A 20,095-nucleotide genomic window follows, 5' to 3' on the forward strand; every position below is an offset into this window, starting at 1 on the left:
TCTGAATTTAACACCAACACGGATGAGGTTATCTGAAAGACAAGAGAAGTTTTAGTTTATTTCTATAACATGTTTATTAAAATAGTTTAAAATGAATATCCGTTAAAAGTGTCCACTAATTGTGGAAGGAAATAGTGCTGCCATCTAGTGCTCTTGCAAATGAATAACATCCTTGCAAAACCGCTGCCATAAAGTGCTCCAGAAATGGACTGGCTCCTAAACATGCTTCCCTGCTTTTCAACGAGAGATACCAAGAGAACGAAGAAATTTTGATAATAGAAGTAAATGAGAAAGTTATTTAAAATCACATGCTCTATCTGAATCATGAAAGAATTTTTTTGGGTTTCATATCCCTTTTAAATTACAGGAAAGCAGGCAAAATAAATAATGAAAGTACATTGCAGTATTATATATTACTATGCATGATTTAAGCATTTAATATTACAATCTCAAAGTGCTTACTGTCCCGTTAACATTTTATTGGTTTAGCATGGGCGCAACAGTGCATTCACATGGGTTGATTGGTAGGTATGCTGCATGCACAGTTCATGGAGCATACTGACAAATCAGTGCTGGGGTAAACATAGCAAGTGTGTGTACATTTTTTTTTTTAAACACTGCTGATCTCTGAATTCAGGAAAGAAAATGGCTATTGTTTTTTTTTTTGTTTTTTTAAATAAATCTTACGGTCAGATTATTAATCTCAGCTAAATTTGCAATTTTCAAACAAATGAGTCTGAAAGGATAAAAGTGCAAAGAATCAATGAAAGAGATGTAGCATTTGTGTATATTTTGGGCAAGACATTTTTATTTTGATCATTTTCTGTGAAATGCTAGTTTAGCTCAGTTTCCTGTCATTCGTTTACTTCAAATTTGATCAATGTGTATTTATACCTTTACAATTTTTGTTTCTTCAATTAAAACATTTTTTTAATTAAATCACAAAACATGGAGCTTAAAAGGCAAGAGATCTAATATATTTTACAGAATAGTTTTACAATGAAACCATTTTTTGTACTGTTATTAAACCTCTGTTCTTTTTAAGGGGCATTAAATGGACAGTAAACACCTTGATATTTGTATATAAAATGTTTTTTTTTATGCATAATGAAACTACTTAACAGTATATTTTCAGTATTTATTTTACCCCCTTTCATGTAATTTAGCTCTGATAATTGATTGATTTCTGATACATTAGAACTTGAAATGCTGCTGACTTTTCAAGACTAACTCTGTTACATATCTGTCCCTAATTGAATTTAACTGATAACAACTGCAAATAAATACACTAACTTTAAGATCGTGACTAGCCTGGTTGCCTGCCGACTAAGCCCAGATTGGCTCCTCTAAATAAGGCAAATGGTGGGGGAGTTTGGCTATTGACAAATACTTGCAGAAAAAAGGATGTTCGTTTTTTTTAAAAAAAAATGTAAGGCTGATGTGTTTTTCTTTAGCAGCACAACAGAAATGTAATTATAAGGTGTTTACTGTCATTTTAAATAAACAATGAGCACCTTGTATTTACCTAGTACATACCTAGTGAGTGCAATCTTTTATGACTGCATTAACACCTTTTTATCAATGGTCAAGTTCCACCTACCACTTGCATTATTGGGGAGGAGCCAGTCTATACTTACAAGGTATACCACTGTCTTGTTGTCAGCAAAGTTTCCATTGCTTTGCTGTACTTTATGTTATTATCTCTGCTGAGGCCAAATATGGATAAATATGTGGCAGGGTTAGCCTTGTGAAATCTACAATGTGTACTTCTAATTCTCATATGTGGAAAATCCACAATTTTCATACTATTACACGCAAATGGGAGCAACAATAATAAACTATATAGCATTTTTTCCCACTGTGTATAATTTAGCATTTTATATTACAATCTCAGTGTTTAATGTCCCACTAAATATGATGGCGGCACTCCCACCTTCCTGTGAGATGTGGAACAAGCACAGTTTCAGAGGTATTTTACAGCTATATACCAGACAAAGCTACTACTTGCACTGTTATCACTAATTGTCTTCAGCAGAATAGATTGGAGAAGGGAAACCTAGATTTTAACACAGGGGTGCCCATTGCTTTATAGCAACTAAAGTACTTTATGGAAACTAAAACTTGTTTCTTAAAGGGACACTAAACCCAAACATTTTCTTTCATAATTCAAGTAGAGAATAACATTTTAAACAACATTCCAATTTACTTCTATTATCTAATTTGCTTCATTTTTTAGATATCCTTTGTTGAAGAAATAGCAATTCACATGGGTGAGCCAATCACATGAGGCATCTATGTGCAGCAACCAATCAGCAGCTCCTGAGCATATCTAGATATGCTTTTAAGGAAAGTATATCAAGAGAGTAAAGCAAATTAGATAATAGAAGTTTATTAGAAATTTGTTTAAAATTGCATGCTCTTTCTAAATCATTTAAGAAAAAAATTGGGTTTCATGACCCTTTAAATATTTAAACAACTAAGATAATTAAAAAAAAACACATCTATACATTATTCTCAGGCTAATATTTGCTTTGAATATATCATTATATCTACCTTTTATTTACTGTATAATGTCCCTTCTATGGAACTAAGGTGATTGGCATAATAGGCTATCACTTTCTATACATTAAAGTGATATGAAAAAGTGATTCAGACAGAGCATACAATTTAATTTTTGTTTCCATTTTACTTCAATTATTAAATTTACTTCATCCCCATGGTATTCTTTGTTGAAGATATAAATATGTAAGTGTCTGGCGCACTACATGGCAGGAATTAGTGCTGCCATCTAGTGCTCTTGAAAATGTATAACATTCTTGCCAAACTGCTGCCATATAGTGCTCTAGTCACGTACACACTCCTGAGCATACATACCTGCTTTTCAACAAAAGATACCAAAAGAACAAATTGATAATGGAAGTAAATTAGAAAGTTGTTTACATTTGCATGCTCTGTCTGATTCATGAAAAAAAAATGGGGTTCATGTCCCTTTAACTGGTACATTTTCAAAACTAGAAAATGCACATGCTTATAATGCAACTGTGTATAAAATCCCAAAATGCTTAAAATTTGAGCTGCTGTGCAAAAAGGTCACTAAATCCAGTAAGTGTACTCCCCAAGACGAACCCAGGGGATCTCTGGAGATTGAACATAACATATGGGGCAGCTACATTTCTGACATCACCAACAGATCATTTGATGCCAACAGTTTCATCATAAATGTCCTCAAACAAGAACTGCATAAAAATGTCATTTAAATGCTGAGTTTGCTTCTTTCAACACCATAGAATCACTTTACAAAGATACTTTCTTTAACACACTTGCTTTTGTTGTAAAGCATAATAATGTACTAACACTATATATGATATAATAATGTACTAACACTATATATGATATAATAATGTACTAACACTTTATATGATATAATAATGTACTAACACTATATATGATATAATAATGTACTAACACTATATATGATATAATAATGTACTAACACTATACATGATATAATGTACTAACACTATATATGATATAATAATGTACTAACACTATATATGATATAATAATGTACTAACACTATACATGATATAATAATGTACTAACACTATACATGATATAATAATGTACTAACACTATACATGATATAATAATGTACTAACACTATATATGATATAATATACTAACACTATATATGATATAATAATGTACTAACACTATATATGATATAATAATGTACTAACACTATACATGATATAATAATATACTAACACTATATATGATATAATAATGTACTAACACTATATATGATATAATAATATACTAACACTATATATGATATAATAATGTACTAACACTATATATGATATAATAATGTACTAACACTATATGTGATATAATAATGTACTAACGCTATACATGATATAATAATGTACTAACACTATACATGATATAATAATGTACTAACACTATACATGATATAATAATGTACTAACACTATACATGATATAATAATGTACTAACACTATATGTGATATAATAATGTACTAACACTATACATGATATAATAATGTACTAACACTATACACTGTACATGATATAATAATGTACTAACACTATACATGATATAATAATGTACTAACACTATATATGATATAATAATGTACTAACACTATATATGATATAATAATGTACTAACACTATACATGATATAATAATGTACTAACACTATACATGATATAATAATGTACTAACACTATATATGATATAATAATGTACTAACACTATATATGATATAATAATGTACTAACACTATATATGATATAATAATGTACTAACACTATATATGATATAATAATGTACTAACACTATACATGATATAATAATGTACTAACACTATACATGATATAATAATGTACTAACACTATATATGATATAATAATGTACTAACACTATATGTGATATAATAATGTACTAACACTATACATGATATAATAATGTACTAACACTATACACTGTACATGATATAATAATGTACTAACACTATACATGATATAATAATGTACTAACACTATATATGATATAATAATGTACTTACACTATATATGATATAATAATGTACTAACACTATATATGATATAATAATGTACTAACACTATATATGATATAATAATATACTAACACTATATATGATATAATAATGTACTAACACTATATATGATATTATTATATTACACAAAAGCTTTTACTGAGCAGGCAGCAGTTAGTGCTGAAGACTACACGATTCATACCTGTTGTGATAGGACTTCAGCTTGAATTAATACATTGATGGATGGTAAACTGCTATCTTCATAGCTTGATCTTCTTGTACTTATTCTGTCTCTTTCATTCTGGACAGCTGAAACAGAGAAGCAGCAGAATTCTGATACCCGAGGCTGATAAAATGTAAACCATATGTTGTTATTTTCAACATTGTGCACTTTTAAAATATACCTTTAAAATTGTATTACAGCTTGAGTGATAATTAGGGTGACCATATTGCCGCTTTAAAAAGGGACACATATGAAAAATACATGTCAGGGCTGTTTGAAGAAATGTTTTGAATGTTCCATTATAAGAACCCTGACGTATGTATTTTTCATTTGTGGCAATATGCTCACCTAGTGATAATGGAAATGCACACATGACTGCTAGTATATGTGGTTGTCAATCAAATGAGCTCAATGCATTGCAATACATCTGCATTCTAATAATGTAGTAGTCTATACCAAACCAGAATGTTTTTACAAGTTTTCCAAGGGTTTGCAGTTGCACATCTGGTCCAATTCTAATCTACCAGAAAGCCATATAAGCAATGCACTGCTGGGAACTAGCTGAACACATCAAGTGAGGTATTCTCTTCAATAAAGGGAGCAAAGCAAACTTGAAAAAGTTGTTTCAGATTTCATGCTCTATCCGAATAAAGACAGTTTAATTTTGACTGACTATCCCTTTAAATTGTTCAATGCATGGATGTCATGAACTGATATTATTGGTTAAGTAACAAAAATAAAAGCTGTATTCAAACACTTTAGAAGTCATCCTCAATACTGAATCAATATATTTAATTCATGCTTGTTGCATCTATTTTGTTCTCAGAAAATTAGATGACAAAATAAAAGTCAACTTGATTATATTCTACAGTGCAAATAGGCATATAATTCAGAAAATCTTTAAAAAAACACTTCAGTATTCTCAAATCTGGTGAGGTAATTGGAGAGCAACTAGTTAACAAACCCAAATTTGCAGATAACTGATCAAGAAACTTGAAATCTATCCTAGTACCTAGTAAGCTAGAAGGAAAGAGGAATGAATTTACTAGATGAAGTTATTACGGCATATTCTACTTGCTAGTTTGCAAAACTTATAGATATAGCAAGATGGCCAGAAATTCTGCTTCAGTTCAGATCAAATATTATGTATTGGTGCTGTATATAATACAGTGCTCATGTGACCTGCATTATGTTGGTAAGATGAGAATATAGAAGACGGTGAGGAAGATAAAACTCTGTATAAACACTTCAGAAAGAAATATAACCATGACACCAAATATGTTATGTATTTTGCAATCCAAATAGTAATAAAACAATGAAGGGGAGGGAACCTTTGAGGAACTATTACTTAACGAAAGAAGGTAGAACCCTACGTTCAAGCACGTTCAATGCGTATAAACATCTCTCAGTTAGTGTAAATATCCTGCACAGTAAAATTTGAAATAACAGATTTAGAGGATTTTTTAAATATAGTCATTCTATAAAAGTATTTTTTCTTGGAAACATTTTTTTTTTTTAAGATATGCAATTTTTATATATTTTTATGTATGATATGTAAATAAGGGACAGCAATGGAACAATTAGGACTTTAAATATTTTACATTTTAAATGATCTTAAATGGACTGTAAACACCTTGTTATCACAAGACATTTCTCTAGTGTTGCTATAGAGTAACATAACAGCCAAGTCTTAATGTTTTTAAAACAAATTAACATCCTTTTTACTACAATTAATTTCAAAATCATCTAAACTACAGTATTTTTAACACTGATATACTTGTAGATGCAAATTTGTGTGTGTATATATATATATATATATATATATATATATAGAATACATACTAATTATTACTATAGTTTCTTGAAAAAGTTTTCAGGCAAAAAAATCTGGTCTAGAAAACGAGCGTGAGCTTAAACTACTGCTCCACTTGTAATTTGGCCCTTAGTGTATATAACCTTATTATAATTTGTATCACTTTAAATTTGTGTGATCTGAAATGTAAAACCTCTCGATATGGAGAGTACTTAAACATCAGTGAGTAACAGCCAAAGAAGCCAGAGAAAGGTGGTGAGCCGAAATGCGTTGCATCTTAAACGTTTCAAAACGGTTTCTCTGTCAAAAGTAGAACACATGATTGACATGTTAGACATGATGTTACAGACACTGATAATAAGAATAATTGACTGTCACAATATACTTATTTAGTTTGAGCTCTCCTGAGTATCTGGTTTAATTTAGTTTGAGCTCTCCTGAGTATCTTTTTAAGATTGTGAAATATTGCACCGTATTGTTTTTATGTTCTTTTGTAGATGTTTTTATAACTGTAAGGAAAACATTTCAGATTTGTGAAATAATTTTAAGCTGTCCGAGAAAAGCATTTAGTTGGGATTTTAATGTGATTACAGGTGATTATGGACTTGGCATCGAAAATTGCAGGTATTCACATTAAAATAATAATGTGAAACTCTGTAAAGTACTCTGTAAAGTATATTATACTGCAACATAACCATATTTTATACCTGACTTATATTTTACTTCCATGCAAGTTTACAGAAACCCATGTGGGCGTTTTTCACGTTTTAAACCAGATGCAGCATAATGTATTCAAAAGCTGAAGTTTAAATGGATTTGAAAGCCACAAACATCCAAGTCTATTAGCCAAATTGTTTTTGTAAAAGCTGTTGCTGCATCATCGCTGATGTGATACGAGTCACTGTCAGTTCTCTGAGCAGGGGCAAATGATCCATGCATGTGCAAGACACAGATGGAAACATTATAGTTTTTAATATCAGCATTTTTGCTAATACAAATGTAATGAACAAAAATTAGTGCATTTACATTTTTACTATAATGTCCCTTTAAAGAGACAGTTAAAGGGATATGAAACTCAAACATTTTCTTTTGTGATTTAGACAGAGCAAACCATTTGAAAAAAAGTTTCCAAATCTACCTCTGTTATCAAATTTGCTTTATTCCCATGATATTCTGTGTTAAAGAGATACCTAGGTAGGCATCTGTAGCACTGCATGGCAGGAAACAGTGCTACTATCTAGTGCTCTTGCAAATTGATAACATTCTCGCAAAACTTCTGCCATATAGTGCTCTAGAAATGGACCGGCTCCTAAGCATACGTTTTCTGCTTTTTAACAAAAGATACAAAGAGAACTAAGAAAGATTGATAATAGAAGTAAAATTGTAAAAAGAGTATAATATGCGTTCTGTATTTAATTTGCCCCCTTTTCCTGCAATTTAAAGGGACTGTCTACACCAGAATTTGTATTGTTTAAAAAATAGACAATCCCTTTATTATCCATTCCCTAGTTTTTCATAACCAACACAGTTATATAAAAACAATGTTTACCTCTGTTGTTGTTTAAAAAGAAAGATAATCCCTTTATTACCCATTCCCCAGTTTTGCATAACCAACACAGTTATAATCATAATAAACGTTTTACCTCTGTAATTATCTTGTATCTAAGCTTCTGCTGACTGCCACCTTATTTCAGTTCTTTTGACAGACATGCAGTTTAGCCAATCAGTGCTCACTACTAGGTCACGTTACGTGCATGAGCTCAATGTTATCTATATGAAACATGTGAACTAATGCCCTCTAGTGGTCAAAATGTATTCAGAATAGAGGCAGTCTTCAAGGTCTAAGAAATTAGCATATGAACCTCCTAGTTTTAGCTTTCAACTAAGAATACCAAGAGAACAAAGCAAAATTGGTGATAAAAGTAAATTGGGAAGTTGTTTAAAATTGCATGCCCTATTTAAAACACGAAAGTTTTTTTTGGACTTGACTGTCCCTTTAATAACAAGTGTTTGCCAAAAACAAGTGCTACTATAAAATGATAAGACTGCATCAACTAATCACCACATCTTTAATATCAAACTTTTTGCATTTGAAATCAAAACCCTATTTTGATAATAGAGAATGACTAAGCAGCAGAGATATGACAACAATTTCCTGCAGTCAGCAGTGTTGTAAAAAGAGCTTCCCAAGGTTATGACTCTGTTATCAGTAAAGTTGCTGAGTTCAGACACGACATGATGTTTTCTAAATGTTTGCTCAGTATTAGTTGGTCAGGGACCTAATGTTAAATCTATTGAATATTAACAGACAACAGTAAAGCTTCTAGGAAAACACAAGCAGCCCCCCACAGATAATCCTTAACTACAAATCAAGGAATTCCGACACTAACCCAGGAAGATGACTGCACCTTTTAGCACAGAGCGCAATGTAAGAGAAACAAATTGCTTGTTCATGGAAGTTTATGGAAAATCTGTCAAATTATTAGCAGATTTTCTAATCAGTACCACTAAACCAGTCATGTTAATATCCCTGGGATGTGATATTGTAGAGAGCAGAGCCTAAACTGCTTATGGTACATTTTGCGGAGTATAAAATCCTCAATCATAAAATGTTTTTAAGTTATGTAAAAAATAATAATAATGTAAAATGTATTATTAGGCAGAACTGCACATAGTGCAAGTTTTTATAGCAGTGTATAAGCATGAAAGGATCAAACATCTCTTGCTTTTGTGTCTGAATTGTGCTAGTCTCATGCTCTTTAGAGAGGCCAAAAAGCAAATTCTTAGAAATGCTGCAAATAAAATAACTAGGCAATTTGCAGCATTTTGAAAACTTAGGTTACAGATTTTTTTTTACCTCTCTAGAAAGTGGGGACAAAATACAATTTTTATACAAACATTAGAGTTGTCCATATAAAGGCTCATTGGGGCACCACTAATATATATCATGAACCAAAGAGGACAGAATGAGTTTCCAAAGTACAGAATATTCATTATTTTTATCCCTTTATAATGATTTTGACTTAGTAATATGAAAGCAAAGATAAGTTTTACTACAAGTACTGTTGCTAATACAAGTATATTGCAAAAACACTTGAAAAATCCAAATGCAATGATGTATATTTCAAATTAGATTCAAATGTCCCATGAAAGAGGCTGTTTTCATAAACTTAAAATATTTTGCCTACATATTGGTAGGTACAATAAACTAAATATACAATTCTTATAAGTTTGTCATTATTGGAAGTCAGAAACATTCAAATTCATTAAAGCAATTCTATTGCACATGAATGTTTTTGGAAACAGAATGTATAATCTGCTCAAAGAGGATACACATTATCTGAGAAATCTCATCAGTACAGTGAGGTCTCCCAAAAAAATGTAGAAAAGCAAATTTTAGCTTGAGAGCTGTTTACCTCGCTATGCAAAATTCTGGATGTGAAGGAGACACAGACAATACAATTCAAGGTCTAAAAAAATCCCAAATATTTTGCGTGATTTCTCTCCATGCTAGCAAGATTTTAATTATCGCCCCCAGAATCAGCAGTGACTTTAATAACACAAATTGTTTTAACTGATGCAATATACACCACAACAAGCGCTCTGGGCAGCCATGGTGTTACAATCCTGATCCTCTATGCATATGCAGCTAAAACAATTACTTTTACTAGAAGCATTTTTGCTAATAGAGATATATTAATAAAAAAAATGCTTCTATTAAAATATTGCACGTTTTAATTTTGGCCTTTCTATCCATTTAAACAAGTAGGTACCAACAAATATGTGTGCAATAGTAAAGTGAATTAACAAATTACAGCACTTTATTATTACATTGGAATGCCCCTTTCAAATAACACAGTAAGTAATTTTGCTTCATGAGGACATTTCTGTATAACAGGTAATTTCTCATCTGGTTTGACTGTAACAAATGATTTGGGATTAATGAACAATAAAGTATTATAGACACTGTGAAACAATGACAATACACTCCAGCCTGGTTTACAAGCTCACCTTCTTTTTTCATTCCTGCTCGGAAGCACTTCTTCAGTCTGCAGTAACGACACTGGTTCCTTTTATCTTTATCAACAACACATTGCCTGCTAAACCTAAAATAAAAATATAGTACAGGCAGCAGTTATCTAGGTGACTTGATGTAAAGTCACAAGAAAAAAGGCATAAACGTTACATACAATTAGATGATAAATATGCTGAAATTAATTTGGTTCTGAAATTACATTATATGTGAAAATCTGCATCTAAACATTTATGTGTCAGTATGTTGTCATGCCGGATAACAGATTTGTCCATTGTGCATTTTGCTTTCATATATACATAAGGACTAATGAAATCTGAAACTGCAGTTTATGAGAACTGGAAAATGAAAAACAAAAAAAAATCTTTCATGAGTCAGAGTGTACAGTTTTAAAAAACATTCTCATTTAATTCTATTAATATAAATTTGTTCTCGTATTTTTAGTTGAAGGGAATACTTAGATAGTTCCTTCCTCAACCCTTGATAGATTCCAAACTGCTTTCACATCTTATTTCTGGAGCACAGGAAGGCCGAGAGTAGCAGCCCAAATCTTGCAACTACATAAGGGCAGAGGTGCTGTCGCTCTTCCTAATTTGCACCTCTAGTATACTCTGCATGGGGATCAAATCTGGCCCCCACCAGGCAGAGAGACTTGGAACAAGCTTCTCTCCAACCCTCCCTAGTGTTGGGACACCTTCTCTGGATTCCAGCACACTCCAGAATACTTAGCACTGTCCAAACCACGTCCAAACCACGTCCAAACCACATCCAAAACATCTTCTTTAAAAATAGTAACAACATAGAAATGTGGTGCTGGTCACCACCCATCCATCCATCATTCATGCTATTGCTGGAATACTATACAGTTTACAAGGTTCTCGTTACGAGAGTGGTTTGCAACAGAGATAAGGGAAGTCAGAGATCTTTACATGACAAATATGCTCATGTCGGCCTTCTCCCTACAGGAATATTTTCATGTTCCTAAAAAATAAAGTACATTTTGAAGGCTTTTGCCTTTTATGTCTTCTCAGATCTTGGAGCTTTTTAGGGTCTCCCTTGAGACCTCTTACAATTGAGGAAGCTCAATGGAGGGCGAGTGCACAATTATACAAACCAGTTCATTATTAATGCCTTCTGGAATGCACCTCCTTTCAAAAAGCAAAATACTTTTGTAAGTGTTAAAGGGACTTCCAGGTGGCAATTAGCCTCCGAGAGTGAGAAAGAGGCGTAACAGATACAAAATTAGTGGTTCACTGTGTGACTATGTTAGAAATATATATTAAGATCTTATATTAATGGCACTGGGCCCTTCTAAAACTCCACAGATTATTTCCTGAGAGATCTAATACTTGCTGGTGTGGATGTTAGCTAATTCTGCAGATCACGTCTGGTGGTTTTTGTCTACAGATTACCTTTGGCACCAGGTATTCAAAGAATGCCAACTTTTTGTGCCTGCTCTTCAGGATACTCCTTTGGTTGATTTATGTAATCATAGCTTGACAGGGATCCCCTTAAAGGGACAGTCAACCATAGAATTGTTATTGTTTTAAAAGATAGATGATCCCTTTATTACTCATTCCCCAGTTTTGCATAACCAACACAGTTATATTAATGTACTTTTTACCTTTGTGATTACCTTGTATCTAGGAACCTTCTTCCAGCCCCCTGATCACATGACTGTGACTGTTTATTATCTATTGTCTTAAATTTAGCATTTTGATCTTAAATAACCCTCTGTGCCTGAACACAGTGTTATCTATATAGCCCACGTGTACTTTCTGTCTCTTTGTGTTGAATAGAGATTTAAAAAGCATGTGATAAGAGGCAGCCCGCAAAGGCTTAGAAATTAGCATATGAGCCTACCTATGTTTAGTTTAAACTAAGAATACCAAGAGAAAAAAGCAAATTTGATGATAAAAGTAAATTGGAAAGTCAATTAAAATTAAAAGTCCTATCTGAATAATGAAATTTAATTTATACTTGACTATCCCTTTAACTACAAGATACTTATGCAGCTACCTTCTACTAGCAACTAAATTAGCCTTGGTGCGTAATAGGGGTGACAAGGTGGAATTGGAGTGGTCCCAGATTCTAGACATTATAAGATACTCAAGAAGGATAGAGGAACATGTACTTTTTTTTCTATTTATAAGAGATATTGGATTTGTGTGATGCCCCAATCCTCACCATGGACTTCACACCACCCATCCCTTAGACTTGCCCAGTTTAAAATGAGCTCTACAGTGATGCTTTTTAAGTGGGCTTTTTCTGATGGCTGCTTGGAGTTCCTGCTGAGGTTGACACGTTGGACTTGGGCTGAAATTATTTTAGTTTTAATTTATTTTTTATTTTCTCTTTTTTTTTCCTCTCTTCTCCTCATTTCCACTTGTCTTAGAAAACAAAGCTCCCCCATGCTATTTCTTAATACTTACACTATATATTTGGCTATTTACCATCTTTTTTTACCAAACTTTTTTGTAGCGTGGGCTCCCCAGGCTAACTTAAGATATCGCCAGTATACTATGCCTATTTCTCTATCACACGATCTTCAAATTATTATTGTTATAGCATTATTGCACCTGCAATTCTTGATTGTATTTTTTTTTGTTTCATCTATGTGGAATATGTCATATTTATGGACCTAATACACGAGTCTGTACACTGTTAGTGCCTATGTTGTATTTACACTGTTGGAAAATTTCAATAAAGCTGATTTAAAAATAAAATAAGTAGTTAGAGTGCACGTGTCTGTAAAACTAGATGGCAGCAGTTTTTAAAGAATGATTTTGAGCACTATATGGCAGGAGTGTTTGCATAATATGTAACTATTTAAATCATTGAAAAACTGCTGCCATATAGTGCTACAGACAAGTGCACGTTCCTGAGCCTACCTACCTGCTTTTCACCACAGGATTCCCAAGAAAAATAAATACATTTGATAATAGAAGTAAATTAGATTTTTTTTTAATTGTACACTCTATATGAATTATAAAAGAAAAATGTAGGGTTTAAGTCCTTTTAATCCTACAAAGTGCAAAAGGAACCACCCACAGCAAAACTACCAAAACGCACAAACATTTCCTTGTCAGGGAATGCAAGTAAATAAATAAATGTTATGTTGCCCGTTGTAAATGCTTTACATTACAATTCTTACTCCTTTCTCTTTTCACAAAAACAACAGATTAACTAATTTAACATTCCACGTTTACTGTGATCCTCAGGAAAGTAAACAGATAATACTACTGAAACGATTTATTCTGCAGATTCTAAAAACCAGAATATCATACTATGGCCTTCATTCCAATCCTGTGTGAGAACATTGCATGCAAGTTTGGATGATAGCAGGAAAATCTAGTCCAACGTGAAAAACTATAAGAAGCGAGATTATAGATGAGCATTTAAATGACTGTATTTCAATTCTGTACACATTTTATAGATTAAAAGTGTGTACTAAACCAGCACATAATTGTTTATGAGAAAAAAAGCTGTAGAGAGTAGCAATTCTGGGATCTAGCTGAACACATATGGCGAGCCAATGACAAGAGGCAGGTGTGTATAGCTTTTCAGCAAAGGATACCAAGAGGACAAAGTAAATTTGATGATAAAAGTAAACTAAAACGTCTCATAAAATGCAGTGCTCTATCGGAACCAAGAAAGTTTAATTTTGAGTTTCATGTCCCTTTAAAGGGATAGTCTTGTCAAAATTAAACTTTCATTATTCAGATAGAGCATGCAATTTTAAGCAACTTTCTAATTTACTCCCATTATCAATTTTTCTTCATTCTCTTGGTATCTTTACTTGAATGAAAGCTTAGGAGCCATCCCATTTTTTGTTTAGCACCTGGGTAGCGCTTGCTGATTGGTGGCTACATTTAGACACCAATCAGAAAGTGCTACCCAGGTGCTGAACCAAAAATGGGCTGACTCCTATGCTTACATTCTTACTTTTTCAAATAAAGATACCAAGAGAACGAAGCAAAATTGATAATAGGAGTAAATTAGAAAGTTGCTTAAAAATGCATGCTCTATCTAAATCATGAAAGTTGAATTATTACTAGACTATTACTTTGAGCAGACAAAAATAAGGTTTCAAGAGGTCATATTTAACAGAAAAGTGTTCTCAAAAGTAACTAATAGAACTAATAAGGTGCAAAGCTGACAGGGTTTTTAATGTACTGAAATTGCCTTGGATTTAAACATTTCATGAAAGCCATTCAAGATCTTTCACATACATATACTAATGAATTAGAACATTTATTTAAAATCCAATATATAAACTAAACCAGAGAAACAATGCATTTGAAAATAAGCAGTGGTTTAAAATTTGTATTATTCCATTGCGGTACATCACAATTTCTGAATGATATTAATGCCAAAACTTTATTATTTCATATATTAAAAAACATGTAAAGCAACAGCAACAGTCAGTATAGACCTAAATGGTTTATATAAGACTAGTTGATAAGCCTGTCCAGAGGGCAGTCTATGTTTGAAAAATGTAACCCCCCAAGCTACAAAGAATAAAAAAATAAAAATACAGAAAAAAAATAAACAACACTATCCAAAATAAAAAAATTAAACCTAATCCCTATGAAAATAAAAAAGCCCCCCCAAATAAAAACACCCCCTAATCTAAGAATAAACTACAAATAGCCCTTAAAAGGGCTTTTTGTAGGGCATTGCCCTAAAGAAATCAGCTCTTTTACAGTAAAAATAAACAAAGTCCCCCCTAACAGTAAAACCCCCCACCCACCAAACCCCCAAAATAAAAAAAAAATAAGACTAATAAACCTAAACTACCCATTGCCCCTAAAGGGGCATTTGTATGGGCATTGCCCTTAAAAGGGCATTCCGCTCTTTTTCACTGCCCTTAAAAGTACATTCAGCTCTTTTGCAAATTGCCCAATAAATCCTAATCTAAAAAAAGAAAAACCCCAAAAAATATTTTAAAAAAAACTAACACTAAAGCCCCAAATAGGTACTCACGATTTCAGAAGTCCGGTGAAGAAGGTCTTCTTCCAGGCGGGTCCATCATCTTCATCCACAGGGAAGGCGGAGCGGAGGCTCGTCTTCATCCGATGTCCATCGTATACTGAATATTGAATGCAAGGTACCGCAATCAATTTGGGGTACCTTGCATTCCTATTGGCTGAATTTTTCAAAACAGCCAATAGGATTAGAGCTACTGAAATCCTATTGGCTGTTCAAATCCGCCAATAAGATTTCAGTAGCTCTCATCCTATTGGCTGATTTTAAAAATTCAGCCAATAGGAATGCAAGGTACCCCAATAAATATGGGGTACCTTGAATTCAATCTTCAGTGTGCGGCGGACTTTCGCATGAAGAGGAACCTCCACACCTTCACCGAGGACCGCCGCCGATGATCGCCACATCTGGGAAGACCGCTCCGCTCACATCGGGGAAGACCGCCACATCTGGGAAGACCGCTCCAGACCTCCGCTCAGCGCTGCCTTCAATGTGGATGAAGATGATGGACCCGTCTGGAAGAAGACCTTCTCCGCTGGACTTTTGAAACCGTGAGTACCTATGTGGGGCTTTAGTGTTAGTTTTTTTTATTTATTTATTTTTATTATTTTTTTTAGATTAGGGTTTATTGGGCAATTTGCAAAAGAGCTGAATGCCCTTTTAAGGGCAGTGAAAAAGAGCTGAATGCCCCTTTAGGGGCAATGGGTAGTTTAGGTTTATTAGTGTTAGTTTTTTTTATTTTGGGGGGTTTGGTGGGTGGGGGGTTTTACTGTTAGGGGGAACTTTGTTTATTTTTTATGTAAAAGAGCTGATTTATTTAGGGCAATGCCCTACAAAAATTCCTTTTAAGGTCTATTGGTAGTTTATTCTTAGATTAGGGGTTGTTTTTATTTTGGGAGGGCTTTTTTATTTTCATAGGGATTAGGTTTCATTTTTTATTTTGGATAGTGTTGTTTATTATTTTTGTTAGCCTTTTTTATTTTCTGTGATTTTAGATTAATGTAATGTAATTTTTAAAATTTTAATTGTAATGTATTTTTTTAAATGTAATTAAGGGGTTAATTTAGGGGGTGTTAGGTTAGGGGGCTTAGTCATTAAATTAATTTTTTACGTTGTGGGGGTTGTCGGTTTAGGAGTTAATAGGTAATTTAGGTTTAATGCGTTATGGGGGGTTGGCGGATTAGGGCTTAATAGATGTATTAGGTAGTTTGCGATGTCGTGGTTGGCGGATTTAGGGGTTAATTTTATTGGGTAGTTTTTATTTTTTTTTCTTAATACTTTGTGCGGGTGGTTAGTTTATTTTTTTCTTAATAGTTAGTACGGGCGGTTATTTTTTTTTTATTACTTATTGCGGACGGTTATTTTTTTTATTGCGGACGGTTAGGTTTTTTTTTTAATACTTATTGCGGGCGTTTCTTTATTCTTTTGTAATGCTCCGTTTGCCTTCGCTGCATCCTGGTGGATTCCGAAAATGGTTCGCTGCATCCAGGTGAATTCTTTTGGCTGCGCACGCAGCCAACATTCTGTTGGCTGCCTCGCACTGTCAACATTCCTTTGAGGATGCGTGCGCAACTGCCGACGGCGACGGACGCGTTACAAACGCGATTATAGTATAGATACCTGCGATACATAAATTGTAATTAATAATGAAGTTTTATTACTTGCCTACAATAACTTACTGAGAATAATGTAATGAAATCTATATACACTAAATTATGTAAATAGATTAAAAGTGTTTAAAGAAGGTTTTTTTTAGACAAGCAGTTAAAAGCTAAACCATAGATGGTGCAAGTTGCTTGTCACCTTAAAAAACTCCCTACTTGTTATGTAGGCCTCTAAAATCTCATATTAAAGGAAATAAACCTTTTCTGATGTGCAATAAGACAATCTGCATTTGTTCTGCTTTAATACTATATGAACTTAATAAAACTATACATAATTGCTAGTCTAAAACATAGAATTATATTGGTTAATTGCATTTGATATATTGCTACAGAGTAATGAGAATAATATCGATAGCTAGATAGATAGATAGATATATAGATAGATAGGTGATAGATAGATGAGAGATAGATATTTTTCTGCATTTATAAAGCCAAATAAGAAAAAAATGGGCATATTTGGCCCTGTCATACGTGCCTTTATTTTAATATCAGATTAGCACCTTCTGCACATCGAAAACTGCTTATTTTTGTATTATTTTTGACACAAGAAGGCTGTAATAAATTGTAATACATATTTTTTAGAAGAACCTATTAAAACATAAAAGTGCAAAAGAAAATGCTTCAGTGTGTTGGATTATTTTATTATTGCTCTCCAATTTGCAGGTAATTATTGGGTTGATTCCAATTTTTTTTCAATATCGGAAAAACTGGATTGTCCTCTTTTTTTGTCTAACAAAATGACCGCAATCTTCCCGAGACAAAAACAGACAGAGATTCAATCTCTCTTTCCCCACAATTGAACTTTTAATTAATGATAATGGCTGTAGATCAGGGGTGGGCAGACTTTTGTAAGGCAAGGGCTACCTCTAATTTTATTCCAAGTAACGTGGTCACCTAACTAAAAAAAAAAAAAACACCAGTCACTGGCTGAAAATTGTATTTTTGCCACAAATAATACAGCTTTAAAAATCAGCCGCACTCTTTAAAGGGACAGTCAACACCAGAATTGTTGTTGTTTTAAAAGAATGATAATCCCTTTATTACCGATTCCCCAGTTTTTCATAACCAACACAGTTATAATAATACATGTTTTACCTCTGTAATTACCTTGTGTCTAATCCTCCACAGACTGCCCCCTTATTTCAGTTCCTTGGACAGACTTGCATTTTAGCCAATCAGTGCTCACTCCTCAGTAAATTCACGTGCATGAGCTCAATGTTATCTATATGAAACACATGAACTAATACCATCTTGTGGTGAAAAACTAGCAAAATGCATTTAGATTAGAGGCGGCCTTCAAGGTCTAAGAAATTAGCATATGAACCTCCTAGGTTTAGCTTTCATCTAAGAATACCAAGAGAACAAAGCAAAATTTGTGATAAAAGTAAACTGGAAAGTTGTTTAAAAATACATGCCCTATTTGAATGATTAAAGTTTTTTTTGGACTTGACTGTCCCTTTAATAATAAATACAGCCACACTCTTTACTTACTGCGAGAGCTCTCTTTACGTCATGCTGGGACCATCAAGCAACCTTATCTGTGTACCGTGCCTGCGTTTGAATAAGTAGTCTCACAAGCAAGATGGCTCGAGTCTAGGGCTAGTGGAGCACTCAAGCCAGGAACACATGGAAACCCACAGCTCAGGTACAAGGATAACAGTTAACTATTCTCGGCCAATCATAGACAGACTCATTCTACAAAGTAATTTTATTGGCTGGACGCCATGTCAGGTTGATTAGCGGGCAGGTCCTGTTGGCTGCTCTCCATCCATCCACTACTAGCTGAAGATTACTGCAAATAGTTGGGGCAGTGACAGTGGCAGGACCTGCAGGCTCTGTACCACCTTACACAGCAACAAGAGACTGGTATAGCAGCAACAGCACTGATCTGTACAATTTGGTGACAACGCATTCTGGAGACAGAAAGCTGCAGAAACTAGCACAAAGTATAGCTAATGTTAGTGTGTCAGAGAAAGTATCAGAGAGCAGCATCAAAGCCTGATACAGAGTAATTAAAAGAACCTGAGGGGGGTAACAGACCCTGGGAAAAAACAACAACACCAGACCATTCACCCAGCAGAGCCTGGTGACAAGTAACAGAGGACAGAACTAGAAAGTAGCAGCAGAATATCAGACAGAGCTGGACCTGGAACTGCCAAACCCAGGGATACTGAGCAGCATCTCAGCCTGGTGCATGAAGAGTCTGTACTATGGACTGACCGCTCTTGAGACAAAAAGTATGAGAGTTTGGGACAGGCAGTAACCCAAGCTGGCGCAGCGAGTTCAGCTACAGCCGCGTTGCGCATGCTGAAGTACATATACCGCCATCATAGACTCATAGTTGATTTCAAAAGTCTGCATAAGAGACTTTCTCATACATCTATAGTGGCGAGGCTCTTCACTCAGAATCTAGATGTGTGAGAAATGTTTCTCTTATTATGCAGACTTTTGAAATCTTCCAGGCGGTCACCTCAAAATTCACTCGCGGTCCACTGGTAGACAGCAATCTACCTCTTGCCCACCCCTGCTGTAGATAAACAAACACTGCAACCGAAACACCAGGCAAAACAATTGTGTAAATCTAAAATGGTGTATTCATGCTCTTTTTACCTTACATCACATCCCTATCACCTCCACAGCCAATCAGCAACATTAACAACATGACCAACAGGCAACATGGCCCCTGTCAGTGAGTGATTTCTTTGATAGTGGTTTATGGAGTCCATGTGTGTGTGTGTGTGTAGTTTTGCAACTGGATAGAGTGGCCTTTATTTATTTATTTTTATTAAAT

General features: G+C 33.8%; 1 protein-coding gene across 1 annotated transcript in view; it reads right to left on the reverse strand.

Annotated features, from left to right (window-relative positions):
• Positions 1 to 20,095, reverse strand: part of HNF4A (hepatocyte nuclear factor 4 alpha) — a 91,069-nt gene that overhangs the window by 49,110 nt on the left and 21,864 nt on the right. The window contains 3 exon segments of the mRNA XM_053689783.1: positions 1 to 32; positions 4,788 to 4,894; positions 10,633 to 10,727. The exon segment at positions 1 to 32 is cut by the window's left edge and continues 124 nt beyond it. Of these exon segments, the coding sequence (XP_053545758.1) occupies positions 1 to 32; positions 4,788 to 4,894; positions 10,633 to 10,727 (234 nt within the window).

This window comes from Bombina bombina, chromosome 1, assembly GCF_027579735.1.
Source record: "Bombina bombina isolate aBomBom1 chromosome 1, aBomBom1.pri, whole genome shotgun sequence".
Lineage (NCBI taxonomy): Eukaryota > Metazoa > Chordata > Amphibia > Anura > Bombinatoridae > Bombina > Bombina bombina.